Source organism: Oncorhynchus clarkii, chromosome 28 (assembly GCF_045791955.1).
Source record: "Oncorhynchus clarkii lewisi isolate Uvic-CL-2024 chromosome 28, UVic_Ocla_1.0, whole genome shotgun sequence".
Lineage (NCBI taxonomy): Eukaryota > Metazoa > Chordata > Actinopteri > Salmoniformes > Salmonidae > Oncorhynchus > Oncorhynchus clarkii.
In genome coordinates, this window is record NC_092174.1 from 8,245,934 (window position 1) to 8,262,644 (window position 16,711).

Here is a 16,711-nt window from a genome sequence, read left to right on the forward strand (position 1 = left end):
TGTAACCGCGCCAACCCAGGACCTTCACATCCGGCTTCTTCACCAGCCACCCGGACAGCTGATGAAACTGAGTATTTCTGTCTGTAATAAAGCCCTTTTGTGGAGAAAAACTCATTCTGATTGGCTGGGCCTAGCTCCCCAGTGGGTGGGCCTATGCCCTTCTCAGGCCCATCCTCAGGCTCTCAGGCTCAGACTGCGCCGCTGCCCAGTTATGTGAAATCCATAGATAAGGGCCTAATTAATTTATTTCAATTGACTGATTTCCTTATATGCACTGTGCATTTTCTTTCATTCTGAGCACCGTAGGTGGACACTAGGCTTGGGCAATATACTGTTTATACCGTATACTGGGGTATTCTGAAATACCGCCGATATGATTTTCAATACCGTTTAATTTTTTTTTACTGAAACTCAGTAACATTTTTTAAATTGTTGCATGTTGCATATTTTTGTTCAGTATACCTCTCTATTATGCGTGGGAATACTTTGGAACAGATTTCCAAAATGAAAATCACTTGGAGCTGATATGCTGGGGTTTTTATATTATTTTATGTCCAACAATAAAAAAGAAAACAAAAGAAAATGATTGATTACAAAAATTTGGCAGAAATCTTGGGGGGTTAAATCCAATCCTGCAGGCCACCAGTTGAGGAACCATTTTAAAAAGTGTAATAAATCCATTTAATAAACACCATCACAATAATAAAGCCATCACCAAAAAAATCCATGATTTATTTTAGGCAGGTCTTAAGAAACATAATGATATGAAGAAAATATATTTCAGAAGAGCAGAAGAGCATATTCTGGAGTTGGCCTTGTGTTACTGATCTGTGTTACTGATCTTGCCACTGGCATAGCCTAGGCTGTAGGCGAGTTCCTTTAGCAGACAAGATTTGCTTATGCCATTATTTCATATTATTTTAGAGTAAGAAGAATACAATTTGAACATAGCTGAGTTAAATAAAGGATATTTTCCCCCAAAGGATTTCTGAGCGATTGAGCAGCTGTTGCGTGGTTATGAAAAGTGATCATTAGAAACCGGTCCTATATGCTTAATATAGAGTTATTCAGCTACTTTACTTGTGATACAATCTTTAAAATGTATTTTAAATCAAAACATATATGGGCTGCATGATGCAACTAATTTGAAAAAGTCAACAACAATGTATGGGCTCTGTTTATTGCCTCAGTAGACTGCACACGGTTGGGCATCAGTCTCTCATTCACAAGCTATTTTCACCTATCAGACTATTCATCAATTGAATCTTGTCTTTACATATACAAAATAATATGTGTGGAATTAGTTTCGATCTACAATGGGCCATTATCAAACGGGACATGTAATCCGTGTGCTCATATGCCAAGTTGAGAAATAAATATAGTAGCCTAGCAATATAGCTGGGATCCTCCTCTTTTGAATAGAGGCAATCAAAACATGTTTTTTTCACACGTGATTGCATATAGAAATGTTGCGCAATTCCTGGGCTTATAAGAAAACGTAATTCATTCCACGCATTGAGCAGCTATTTGAGGAACTGGAGCAGCTATTCGCGTAACTGTCGCTACGCGACAGGTGATGATGCCCTGTTCCCAGAGAGCTACCCTCTTGAAGGTTTTTGCTCCAACCTCAGATGGTACTAACCTGATTCAGCTTGTCGACCAGATAATTATTAGCTTTGCATCCAAAATGCATCCAAATGTCTGCCATTGTGTTTGGCTTTGACTTTGAAACAAGATCCACAACGACCATGGAATGTTTTAATTTGGGACGGGACCTCTAACTCCCATCATTTATCCTCGTCATTCAGATTACTCAAATTCAACCGTGTTTAATTTTCGATTTTATTTGCATTGACGTCAGAGTGATAAGAATGGTAAAAAAAAAAGACTGCAGAGTACCAGGCTATTTGCGACTTGAGGGCCGTTAGCAAATCAGACTATTAACGGCCGTCAGCCACATCCATTTACAGAGCGCAGTTTTGGAGTAGTTACCGTGACTCAACGGTCACGTGGAATTTGACAGCAGTCATGACTTCACCGATGTGGCGGTAACACAATCACCGTTACAGACAAGTGTGTGTCACATTCATCTCTCATTGGGACTGTCACAGCCTGTTTAGCCATTGTGGTTAATGACACACCCCACTGCCTTATTCCACTGTGGTAATGACACATACCCCACTGCCTTATTTCACTGTGGTAATGACATATACCCCACTGCCTTATTCCACTGTGGTAATGACACATACCCCACTGCCTTATTTCACTGTGGTAATGACATATAGCCCGCTGCCTTATTCCACTGTGGTAATGACACATACCCCACTGCCTTATTCCACTGTGGTAATGACGTATACCCCACTGCCTTATTCCACTGTGGTAATGACGTATACCCCACTGCCTTATTCCACTGTGGTAATGACGTATACCCCACTGCCTTATTCCACTGTGGTAATGACATATAGCCCGCTGCCTTATTCCACTGTGGTAATGACACATACCCCACTGCCTTATTCCACTGTGGTAATGACGTATACCCCACTGCCTTATTCCACTGTGGTAATGACATATACCCCACTGCCTTATTCCACTGTGGTAATGACATATAGCCCGCTGCCTTATTCCACTGTGGTAATGACACATACCCCACTGCCTTATTCCACTGTGGTCATGACGTATACCCAGCTGCCTTATTCCACTGTGGTAATGACATATACCCCACTGCCTTATTCCACTGTGGTAATGACGTATACCCCACTGCCTTATTCCACTGTGGTAATGACACATACCCCACTGCCTTATTTCACTGTGGTAATGACATATAGCCCGCTGCCTTATTCCACTGTGGTAATGACACATACCCCACTGCCTTATTCCACTGTGGTAATGACGTATACCCCACTGCCTTATTCCACTGTGGTAATGACGTATACCCCACTGCCTTATTCCACTGTGGTAATGACGTATACCCCACTGCCTTATTCCACTGTGGTAATGACATATAGCCCGCTGCCTTATTCCACTGTGGTAATGACACATACCCCACTGCCTTATTCCACTGTGGTAATGACGTATACCCCACTGCCTTATTCCACTGTGGTAATGACATATACCCCACTGCCTTATTCCACTGTGGTAATGACATATAGCCCGCTGCCTTATTCCACTGTGGTAATGACACATACCCCACTGCCTTATTCCACTGTGGTCATGACGTATACCCAGCTGCCTTATTCCACTGTGGTAATGACATATACCCCACTGCCTTATTCCACTGTGGTAATGACGTATACCCCACTGCCTTATTCCACTGTGGTAATGACGTATACCCCCCTGCCTTATTCCACTGTGGTAATGACATATACCCCGCTGCCTTATTCCACTGTGGTAATGACATATAGCCCGCTGCCTTATTCCACTGTGGTAATGACATATAGCCCGCTGCCTTATTCCACTGTGGTAATGACATATAGCCCGCTGCCTTATTCCACTGTGGTAATGACATATACCCTGCTGCCTTATTCCACTATGGTAATGACATTTACCCCACTGCCTTATTCCACTGTGGTAATGACATATACCCCACTGCCTTATTCCACTGTGGTAATGACGTATACCCACTGCCTTATTCCACTGTGGTAATGACATATACCCCAGTGCCTTATTCCACTGTGGTAATGACGTATACCCAGCTGCCTTATTCCACTGTGGTAATGACATATAGCCCGCTGCCTTATTCCACTGTGGTAATGACATATAGCCCGCTGCCTTATTCCACTGTGGTAATGACATATACCCCGCTGCCTTATTCCACTATGGTAATGACATTTACCCCACTGCCTTATTCCACTGTGGTAATGACATATACCCCACTGCCTTATTCCACTGTGGTCATGACGCATACCCAGCTGCCTTATTCCACTGTGGTAATGACATATACCCCAGTGCCTTATTCCACTGTGGTAATGACGTATACCCAGCTGCCTTATTCCACTGTGGTAATCACGTATACCCCCCTGCCTTATTCCACTGTGGTAATGACATATAGCCCGCTGCCTTATTCCACTGTGGTAATGACATATAGCCCGCTGCCTTATTCCACTGTGGTAATGACATATAGCCCGCTGCCTTATTCCACTGTGGTAATGACATATAGCCCGCTGCCTTATTCCACTGTGGTAATGACGTATACCCCACTGCCTTATTCCACTGTGGTAATGACACATACCCCACTGCCTTATTTCACTGTGGTAATGACATATAGCCCGCTGCCTTATTCCACTGTGGTAATGACACATACCCCACTGACTTATTCCACTGTGGTAATGACGTATACCCCACTGCCTTATTCCACTGTGGTAATGACGTATACCCCACTGCCTTATTCCACTGTGGTAATGACGTATACCCCACTGCCTTATTCCACTGTGGTAATGACATATAGCCCGCTGCCTTATTCCACTGTGGTAATGACACATACCCCACTGCCTTATTCCACTGTGGTAATGACGTATACCCCACTGCCTTATTCCACTGTGGTAATGACGTATACCCCACTGCCTTATTCCACTGTGGTAATGACATATAGCCCGCTGCCTTATTCCACTGTGGTAATGACACATACCCCACTGCCTTATTCCACTGTAGTAATGACATATACCCCACTGCCTTATTCCACTGTGGTCATGACGTATACCCAGCTGCCTTATTCCACTGTGGTAATGACATATACCCCACTGCCTTATTCCACTGTGGTAATGACGTATACCCCACTGCTTTATTCCACTGTGGTAATGACGTATACCCCCCTGCCTTATTCCACTGTGGTAATGACATATACCCCGCTGCCTTATTCCACTGTGGTAATGACATATACCCCGCTGCCTTATTCCACTGTGGTAATGACATATACCCCGCTGCCTTATTCCACTGTGGTAATGACATATAGCCCGCTGCCTTATTCCACTGTGGTAATGACATATAGCCCGCTGCCTTATTCCACTGTGGTAATGACATATACCCCGCTGCCTTATTCCACTATGGTAATGACATTTACCCCACTGCCTTATTCCACTGTGGTAATGACATATACCCCACTGCCTTATTCCACTGTGGTAATGACATATACCCCACTGCCTTATTCCACTGTGGTAATGACGTATACCCACTGCCTTATTCCACTGTGGTAATGACATATACCCCAGTGCCTTATTCCACTGTGGTAATGACGTATACCCAGCTGCCTTATTCCACTGTGGTAATGACATATAGCCCGCTGCCTTATTCCACTGTGGTAATGACATATACCCCGCTGCCTTATTCCACTATGGTAATGACATTTACCCCACTGCCTTATTCCACTGTGGTAATGACATATACCCCACTGCCTTATTCCACTGTGGTCATGACGTATACCCAGCTGCCTTATTCCACTGTGGTAATGACATATACCCCAGTGCCTTATTCCACTGTGGTAATGACGTATACCCAGCTGCCTTATTCCACTGTGGTAATGACATATACCCCACTGCCTTATTCCACTGTGGTAATGACGTATACCCCACTGCCTTATTCCACTGTGGTAATCACGTATACCCCCCTGCCTTATTCCACTGTGGTAATGACATATAGCCCGCTGCCTTATTCCACTGTGGTAATGACATATAGCCCGCTGCCTTATTCCACTGTGGTAATGACATATAGCCCGCTGCCTTATTCCACTGTGGTAATGACGTATACCCCACTGCCTTATTCCACTGTGGTAATGACACATACCCCACTGCCTTATTTCACTGTGGTAATGACATATAGCCCGCTGCCTTATTCCACTGTGGTAATGACACATACCCCACTGCCTTATTCCACTGTGGTAATGACGTATACCCCACTGCCTTATTGCACTGTGGTAATGACGTATACCCCACTGCCTTATTCCACTGTGGTAATGACGTATACCCCACTGCCTTATTCCACTGTGGTAATGACATATAGCCCGCTGCCTTATTCCACTGTGGTAATGACACATACCCCACTGCCTTATTCCACTGTGGTAATGACGTATACCCCACTGCCTTATTCCACTGTGGTAATGACATATACCCCACTGCCTTATTCCACTGTGGTAATGACATATAGCCCGCTGCCTTATTCCACTGTGGTAATGACACATACCCCACTGCCTTATTCCACTGTAGTAATGACATATACCCCACTGCCTTATTCCACTGTGGTCATGACGTATACCCAGCTGCCTTATTCCACTGTGGTAATGACATATACCCCACTGCCTTATTCCACTGTGGTAATGACGTATACCCCACTGCCTTATTCCACTGTGGTAATGACGTATACCCCCCTGCCTTATTCCACTGTGGTAATGACATATACCCCGCTGCCTTATTCCACTGTGGTAATGACATATACCCCGCTGCCTTATTCCACTGTGGTAATGACATATAGCCCGCTGCCTTATTCCACTGTGGTAATGACATATAGCCAGCTGCCTTATTCCACTGTGGTAATGACATATAGCCCGCTGCCTTATTCCACTGTGGTAATGACATATACCCCGCTGCCTTATTCCACTATGGTAATGACATTTACCCCTCTGCCTTATTCCACTGTGGTAATGACATATACCCCACTGCCTTATTCCACTGTGGTAATGACGTATACCCACTGACTTATTCCACTGTGGTAATGACATATACCCCAGTGCCTTATTCCACTGTGGTAATGACGTATACCCAGCTGCCTTATTCCACTGTGGTAATGACATATAGCCCGCTGCCTTATTCCACTGTGGTAATGACATATAGCCCGCTGCCTTATTCCACTGTGGTAATGACATATACCCCGCTGCCTTATTCCACTATGGTAATGACATTTACCCCACTGCCTTATTCCACTGTGGTAATGACATATACCCCACTGCCTTATTCCACTGTGGTCATGACGTATACCCAGCTGCCTTATTCCACTGTGGTAATGACATATACCCCAGTGCCTTATTCCACTGTGGTAATGACGTATACCCAGCTGCCTTATTCCACTGTGGTAATGACATATACCCCACTGCCTTATTCCACTGTGGTAATGACGTATACCCCACTGCCTTATTCCACTGTGGTAATCACGTATACCCCCCTGCCTTATTCCACTGTGGTAATGACATATACCCGGCTGCCTTATTCCACTGTGGTAATGACATATAGCCCGCTGCCTTATTCCACTGTGGTAATGACATATAGCCCGCTGCCTTATTCCACTGTGGTAATGACATATAGCCCGCTGCCTTATTCCACTGTGGTAATGACGTATACCCCACTGCCTTATTCCACTGTGGTAATGACACATACCCCACTGCCTTATTTCACTGTGGTAATGACATATAGCCCGCTGCCTTATTCCACTGTGGTAATGACACATACCCCACTGCCTTATTCCACTGTGGTAATGACACATACCCCACTGCCTTATTCCACTGTGGTAATGACGTATACCCCACTGCCTTATTCCACTGTGGTAATGACGTATACCCCCCTGCCTTATTCCACTGTGGTAATGACGTATACCCCACTGCCTTATTCCACTGTGGTAATGACATATAGCCCGCTGCCTTATTCCACTGTGGTAATGACACATACCCCACTGCCTTATTCCACTGTGGTAATGACGTATACCCCACTGCCTTATTCCACTGTGGTAATGACATATACCCCACTGCCTTATTCCACTGTGGTAATGACATATAGCCCGCTGCCTTATTCCACTGTGGTAATGACACATACCCCACTGCCTTATTCCACTGTAGTAATGACATATACCCCACTGCCTTATTCCACTGTGGTCATGACGTATACCCAGCTGCCTTATTCCACTGTGGTAATGACATATACCCCACTGCCTTATTCCACTGTGGTAATGACGTATACCCCACTGCCTTATTCCACTGTGGTAATGACGTATACCCCCCTGCCTTATTCCACTGTGGTAATGACATATACCCCGCTGCCTTATTCCACTGTGGTAATGACATATAGCCCGCTGCCTTATTCCACTGTGGTAATGACATATAGCCCGCTGCCTTATTCCACTGTGGTAATGACATATAGCCCGCTGCCTTATTCCACTGTGGTAATGACATATACCCCGCTGCCTTTTTCCACTATGGTAATGACATTTACCCCACTGCCTTATTCCACTGTGGTAATGACATATACCCCGCTGCCTTTTTCCACTATGGTAATGACATTTACCCCACTGCCTTATTCCACTGTGGTAATGACATATACCCCACTGCCTTATTCCACTGTGGTAATGACGTATACCCACTGCCTTATTCCACTGTGGTAATGACTTATACCCCAGTGCCTTATTCCACTGTGGTAATGACGTATACCCAGCTGCCTTTTCCACTGTGGTAATGACGTATACCCCACTGCCTTATTCCACTGTGGTAATCACGTATACCCCCCTGCCTTATTCCACTGTGGTAATGACATATACCCGGCTGCCTTATTCCACTGTGGTAATGACATATAGCCCGCTGCCTTATTCCACTGTGGTAATGACATATAGCCCGCTGCCTTATTCCACTGTGGTAATGACATATAGCCCGCTGCCTTATTCCACTGTGGTAATGACATATACCCCGCTGCCTTATTCCACTGTGGTAATGACATTTACCCCACTGCCTTATTCCACTGTGGTAATGACATATACCCCGCTGCCTTATTCCACTATGGTAATGACATTTACCCCACTGCCTTATTCCACTGTGGTAATGACATATACCCCGCTGCCTTATTCCACTGTGGTAATAACATATAACCCACTGCCTTATTCCACTGTGGTGATGACATTATACCCTGCTGCCTTATTCCACTGTGATAATGACATATACCCAGCTGCCTTATTCCACTGTGGTAATGACATATACCCCACTGCCTTATTCCACTGTGGTAATGACATATAACCCACTGCCTTATTCCACTGTGGTAATGACACATACCCCATCTGCCTTATTCCACTGTGGTAATGACATTTACCCCGCTGCCTTATTCCACTGTGGTAATGACATATACCCCATCTGCCTTATTCCACTGTGGTAATGACATTTACCCAGCTGCCTTATTCCACTGTGGTAATGACATATACCCCATCTGCCTTATTCCACTGTGGTAAAGACATTTACCCAGCTGCCTTATTCCACTGTGGTAATGACATATACCCCATCTGCCTTATTCCACTGTGGTAATGACGTATACCCCATCTGCCTTATTTCACTGTGGTAATGACATTTACCCAGCTGCCTTATTTCACTGTGGTAATGACATATACCCCATCTGCCTTATTCCACTGTGGTAATGACACATACCCCATCTGCCTTATTCCACTGTGGTAATGACATTTACCCAGCTGCCTTATTTCACTGTGGTAATGACATATACCCCACTGCCTTATTCCACTTTGGTAATGACGTATACCCCACTGCCTTATTCCACTGTGGTAATGACATTTACCCAGCTGCCTTATTTCACTGTGGTAAGGACATTTACCCCGCTGCCTTATTCTACTGTGGTAATGACATATACCCAGCTGCCTTATTCCACTGTGGTAATGACATTATACCCTGCTGCCTATTCCACTGTGGTAATGACATTATACCCTGCTGCCTTATTCCACTGTGGTAATGACATTATACCCTGCTGCCTATTCTACTGTGCAAATTCCTAAAGAGACTCCTAACTCTCCGCTCCTAACATTGCTGGTGGATTGGAGCAGAGCTTTTTACAGCACAATTGAATCCACAGTAGAGCTCTACTTTGAAAAGTGCAAATCCTCTGTTGCACTGGTGCAGTAAGTAGCTAAAAGGGAAAATATGTTCTTATTGAAAGCTGCTACAAATGTAAGACCAGTAAGAAAAAGCTTCTGCGGGAGGCTGGTTAATAATACATTCCTTATTGTCCATTTTGTGAGAGGAGGAAATGTCTTTCTACTCTAACTGACCTTGTTTGACAATGTTAGCGTTTTGTTAAACATACTCTACTTCAGTTTTATTAAGTGGATTGTAACACACACACACACACACGCACATGCAGACACACTCTCACGCACATTCCCCCTATACACACTTCTGTACCACAGGATGTGCTGTCTCGCCGCCGCACTCTAATGGGGATTAAGCCCATGGCAACCATGGAACGATGCCAGCTCTCCTCCGCACAGCATCTTCCCGAAGGCTGATAACGTTAGGGGAACGTTCCGGTAAACAGACAGGATATAATGAAATAAACAACCACAAGGTGGCGTCTGGTTGCAGTCAGAGTTTGTTTAACCTCCCAACGGAGGAGCAGTGAGAATGCTCACCCTTTACGGTAGCACTGATGAGATCTCGGGAAGGATTTCTGCAGAGAGGGCTAGACAGTTTTAACTGTAAAAGTAGCGCTTATTCACGTAACATCGCTTGAGAAGTCAGTCTGTCTGTCGTTCTGTTTTGTCTTAACAATCAAATGTGTTTTCACAACAGCATGTTCCAAAAGTCCTTACTCTGGCTAGCCGCTCTAAAAGTCTTGTACTAGCTAGCTCAGCCTTTTATAAATCAGGCGAGAGAGACGACAAACTGCCGTCTGTCTACTGCATTATTTTTTACAGATGCCTATACACAATGCTAATTGACGTACAAATTGACTGTGCATTCATTGCCTCCCCTCCCTTTCTCCTGCCTCTTATCTGTCCACCTCCTCTTACTCTTTATCCCTCTCTCCTTCCCTCTCCTCCTTTTTTCTTATTCCCTCTTTCCATCTCTCTCCCCCCTGTCAGGACCGTATCTACTGGACAGACAGGGAGAGGGAGGCGGTGTACAGCGCTAACAGGCTAACCGGCCGAGATGTCAGCACACTGGCCGAGCACCTCAACGACCCCCACGACATAGTGGTCTTCCACCCACTCCGACAGCCCCAAGGTGTGTGTGTGCGTGTGCGTGTGTGTTTGAGAGAGCAAGTAAGAGAACAAAAAATAACTTGTTTTCTCTGTTCTGTCGGTGTACCTTTGTGTGTGTGTGTTTGAGAGAGAGAGAAGGAGAGAGAGAGAAAGAACAAGAAAGAGCTTGTTGTCTGGTTGTTTATCTGTGTCCCTAGTGTGTGTTATGCAATGCTTCTAGTACACTTCTCCCTATGCCTGTACACATGTCCTTACCTGAGTACGCAAGGTGTGAGTCATTCTTCCTCTGTGATCCTTTGAGACACACACACACACACACACACACACACACACACACACACACGGCAGGAAGCCTAGCGGTTAAGAGTGTTGGGTTGGTGGCTCGAATCCCTGAGCCGACTCTGTCAATGTCCCCTTGAGCAAGACACTTAACCCTAATTGCTCCCGTAAGTTGCTCTAGATAAGAGTGTCTGCTAAATGACTAAAATGCCATATAACACACAAACTACGCTAGTTCCACCTGGTCTTCACAGATTGATCCCTGGGCTCATGTAACAGACCCATCACATTATTACATTAAGAAGCTAGTATTTACAGTACAAAGATCAAATGTGCCATGTGTATCTTAACAGTGCAGTTACACCAGAAACTACTATGTAGTTTCATGTTTTTATTATATGAATAAGTGAACAGTTTGCCTGGATTATCAATCATTCAAATGTATTTTATAAGTCCCTTTTTACATCAGCAGCCGCAAAGTGATTTACAGATACCCAGCTTAAAACCCCAAAGAGCAAGCAATGCATAGGCCGACTAGCAAGGAATTCCTCAGATCTCCCCTGGCACGTTGGTTATTAGCTTATCTAGCTTGGTGTCAAAGTCAGCTAGAGAAACTCTCCTTACCCCAATGCGTACGAGTCTCTGACTGTGTGTCTCTTTGGCTGCGTTTACACAGGCAGACCAATTCTGATATTTTTAGAGCAATCAGATCAGCTCTTTTGCCAATAATTGAGCAAAATATCAGAATGGGGTGCCTGTGTAAACACGGCCTTTTGTATTTCTGTCTCTGACTGTGTGTTTCTCTATTTCCCTCTCTAAGGCCCAGACAGCTGTAACTTGGGCAGTGAGGCCAACGGTGGCTGTGAGTACCTGTGTCTCAAAGCCCCCCAGATCACAGAGCACTCTCCCAAGTACACCTGCGCCTGCCCCACAGGACAGGACCTGGGGTCCGACATGCGGGGCTGTGTGCCAGGTGAGAGTGTGTGTGTCAGTGGGTGGCTGTTAGTGGAGGCTGGTGGAGGGAGAAAAGGGGTGATGGGCTCATTTGGTACCATCCATTCATTCCAACCATTACCATGAGCCTGTCCTCCATTTCAAAGTGACACCAGCTTCCACTGATGTGTGTGATTTGCAGACCCCCGGTATCCGATCTGGAGTGAGGAGTCACGACCTCTGCTGGTCAGCTACTGCGTAGCAACCTATCAGTGCCAAAAGCCTTGGTCTGCCCTAGAAAGCCTATGTAAATTACGATCGCCAGAAAGGCGAAAATGTATTTTTAGACCCCTATTTTGGTTTATTATGATCAAGTTCGATCCCCACTGTGAATTATTTTAAAGTTCGCTACAATATTTAATTTAAATATTGATCCATTCTAACTACTACATTTGTCGTAACACAGAACCACATGCTGACAGACCAATCACAGGCCGGTAGGCTATGAGGAGGCTCGCCCTCATGCACGCTCTTTGCACATGTCTCTCAGGCAGGATTAAAATGACTACATCGACCATGATCCTTTGATAGTTCCGTTCATTTTCTCTATGATCCTTAGCAATTTTTTGGTGCCATTCAGCCCCATACAGCAATATGGCTCGCTTCAAATACAAAAGTATGTGGACATACTCAAATTAGTGGATTCGGCTATTTCAGCCACACCCGTTGCTGACAGTTGTATAAAATCGAGCACACAGCCATGCAATCTCCATAGACAGACATTGACTTTCAACATGGCACCGTCATAGGATGCCACTTTTCCAATAAGTCAGTTCGTCAAATTTCTGCCCTGCTCGATCTGCCCCGGTCAGCTGTTAAGTGCTGTTATTGTAAAGTGGAAACGTCTGGGAACAACAACAGCTCAGCCGTGAAGTGGTAGGCCACACAAGCTCACAGAGTGCTGAAGCACATTGCGCATTAAAAATGTTCTGTTGCAACACTCACTACCGAGTTCCAAACTGCCTCGGAAGCAACGTCAGCACAATAACTGTTTGTCGGGAGGTTCATGAAATGGGTTTCCATGGCCGCGCAGCCGCACACAAGACTAAGATCACCATGTGCAATGGCAAGCATAGGCTGGAGTGGTGTAAAGCTCACCGCCATTGGACTCTGGAGCAGTGGAAACACGTTCTCTGGAGTGATGAATCACACTTCACCATCTGGCAGTCCGACAGAGAAATGTGGGTTTGGCGGATGCCAGGAGAACGCAACCTGCCCCAATGCATAGTGCCAACTGTAAAGTTTGGTGGAGGAAGAATAATGTTCTGGGGCTGTTTTTCATTGTTTGGCCTAGGCCCCTTAGTTCCAGTGAATGGAATTCTTAACGCTACAGCATACTATGACATTCTAGACAATTCTGTGCTTCCAACTTTGTGGTAACAGTTTGGGGAAGGCTCTTCCTGTTTCAGCATGACAAAGCGAGGTCCATACAAAAATGGTTTGTCGAGATTGGTGTGGAAGAACTTGACTGACCGACACAGAGCCCTGACCTCAACTCTATCAAACACCTTTGGGATGAATTGGAATGCCGACTGCGACCCAGGCCTAATCGCCCAACATCAGTGCCCGACCTCACTTATGCTCTTGTGGCTGAATGGAAGTAAGTCCCCGTAGCAATGTTCCAACATTTAGTGGAAAGCCTTCTCAGAAGAGTTGAGGCTGTTATAGCAGCAAAGGGGGGACAAACTCCATATTAATGCCCATCATTTTGGAATGAGATGTTGGATGAGCAGGTGTCCACATACTTTTGGTCATGTAATGTACTTCCGGCGCCATCGGGAATTTTCCATAGTTGAGGTTTGATTGAGTAAAACTCTATTATGATGATCTTACTGTTCAAATCTTGTAAAACAGCTACATATAGTTGATATGGCATACATACAAGGATGTAATGTAACTAATTGTATTTCCTTGTTCTTTTAGCAAATGAGACTATTACCACACCGTCGCCATTCCCCACCGGCTCGGTAGCCATCATCACGGCAAGTATCGAGGAGGACAAAGAGGACTCCCATTCCACTTCTGGGTTGTCCCAGGCAGATGCCGGGGTCCGCCACCTCACCCCCGCCCCCTCCAGCACCCCAGAACTCCTCCTCATCGCCAAACCTGGGGCAGAGGTGAAGGAGAAAGATGGCCGGCGTTTGGATCACACCACCTCCACCACAGTAGGGTCTGGGGACACTAATGTCATCAAGGAGGACAGCAATCTCTCTCACCACTGTAAGTGCCATCAATGTGTGTGCGTGTGTGTGTGTGCGTGTGTGTGTGTGCGTGTGTGTGTGTGTGTGTGTGTGTACCTGATATGTATCTGTGTGCACTACGTTTAATTGACATGAATTTGTAGTAATTACCTACAGTTCTTGAGCAAGATCGCAATATTTAATATTTCAGAAACCAGCTCTTTGTAGACCTGTTGATGTTCTAGCCCTCCTGTCAGATTTGGAACTGGTTAGGACAATGAGGGAGAGGGGGACATTATTTGAAGTAATTACCTACAGCTATTAGCATGGAAGTGTGATTTCCAGCAGTTTACAGCAAAACAATGACCAGTTCACCTGAATTTTACATGATCATATTTCAGAAACCATCTATTTCCTGGACATTATGGGAGCAAATGGCACTCTATTCCCTATATGCGCTACTTTTAACCAGGGCATATAGCGCACTATATAGAGAATAGGGTGTCATTTTGGGCACAGCCAGAGTGTTATCTGATAAAACGTAGCCTCTTCCACCACCTCTTTGTCTCCTGCCAAATACTGCTTCATTTCCAAACCAGAGTTTCTGTTACCTGGCAAAAGCCCCCCCCAAAACAGTGTTGCCCAATGCAAAATAATGCTTTTTATTAATTGATAGAAATACCAGTCAATGGAAATACGTTTGATCTATAGGTTCATTTGCATACTTTTTAATAATTCAATTGGCCTGTGTGTGTATTTTCGCTAGTTGTCATGTATGTTATTTATTCAACACAACAATCACACGCACAGCATATAGAGCCTATTTTGAGCGGGATTTCTCCTGCAGCTCCTCAACATGTGCTTTTATAAGCCCATTCATTGCGCAACAATTCTAAATGCAATCGCCTGTTAAAAACAGTTTTGGTGCACAATTTAAAAAAGCTACTATTTTGTTTTCTGAACTGGTAATTGAAGCTCGCCTCCCCATTCACCATTCAAGTGCAAGCGACAGGCTATCACGGAGTCACCCACCGCTTTGTAATGTGAGCTGGAGACAGTATGCGTTCTGAAAACATACTTAATGGTTTGAAACCTGAATGTTTTTTTTCTTCATATTATGATGATGTCTTGCCTTGCTTCAAAGTTGCTTATTGCCAGAAATCCGACCATAGAAACGTGGAGGCAATTATTTTATTAAGACTTCATTGGCGGCACGTGAATTTCAAGCTCCGGGAAGCTTACAATTATCCTACCATTGCTACCGATCTGCATGCCGTTTATGATTTTCATACGCGCATTTTTCGTTTCTCAAAATCATTGTCATGTGGTTAATTGTAAAAAAAAATCTGAATTAAATTGATACCAATCTAAAAGTAAAAAAATCAACTCATTTGAGATCTCCAGCCTCTGCCATATGGACACATTGATACGCCGTGATTCATTGGCAGCTAAAGAAACGAGCGCATGGAACTCACAGCCTATTGGCCAATGCAGCAGTAGGCCTGTAACTTCCATTGCTCTTTCACACCGAGGATTGGTGACTATTGAGGGGGAGATTGTTGAAAGAAAATTCAATAGCCTACTCTGGGGAACTATAGTTTTAATATAATATAATTCGCAATGGGTGTTATTAAAACAGACTTCGCTGACTTACTGCGTGAGGTGAAGGAAACAAATGACTTAGAAGCTCAAGCTTATTAGTGGGGGTGACATGGTGTATTAAGAGAATCAGAAATCCAACATCCCCAAATGGTCCCTTTCCTAAGTTGTTTCATCTTTAGATTCCCACTCTTTCTAAATTTTTAACAGAGATGTTCATCTCTCTCACATATGGAACCGCTCTCATCAGGTGCGCTGTTTTGGAATGGTGTTTTCCTGCGAATTTCATTTTGGCAAATGTTAGAAACTGACGTTTTATCGGCTATTTCATTACAGGGAGTTGCATGTTCTGTTAAGATGTCTTACCATAATCAAAATGGGATTCCTGAGCACCGTGGGTGGACACCCTAATGGGTTACAAACCCAATCCGCATGGGTCTGGTGCATTTCTCAAATGGCCGGTAAATTACAATCTTCCCGGTCACGTTGTCTGGTGCCACATTTTCCTAATGGAAACCCTGTTCCAAACGCACACACACCTAATAGCAGGGCTAACCACGCTCTCTCTCTCCCCCACTTTTATTTTCTTCTCTGACACTCCCTATTGGTTTTTCTCACTCTCTCTCTCCTTTGTCATCCTTACTCTTTTTTTTAACCATCTGTCTCCCCCACTCCTCTCTCTCTCCCCTCTCACTCCTATGTCCCTCTCTCTTTCT

At 44.7% G+C, this 16,711-nt stretch overlaps 1 protein-coding gene across 1 annotated transcript in view; it reads left to right on the forward strand.

Annotated features, from left to right (window-relative positions):
- The window catches only part of LOC139387133 (low-density lipoprotein receptor-related protein 8-like), a 185,363-nt gene that overhangs the window by 166,129 nt on the left and 2,523 nt on the right, over positions 1-16,711 (forward strand). The window contains exons 14-16 of the mRNA XM_071133157.1: positions 10,825-10,966; positions 12,044-12,196; positions 14,140-14,436. Coding sequence (XP_070989258.1) covers positions 10,825-10,966; positions 12,044-12,196; positions 14,140-14,436 — 592 coding nt within the window. The remainder of the gene's footprint in view (positions 1-10,824; positions 10,967-12,043; positions 12,197-14,139; positions 14,437-16,711) is intronic.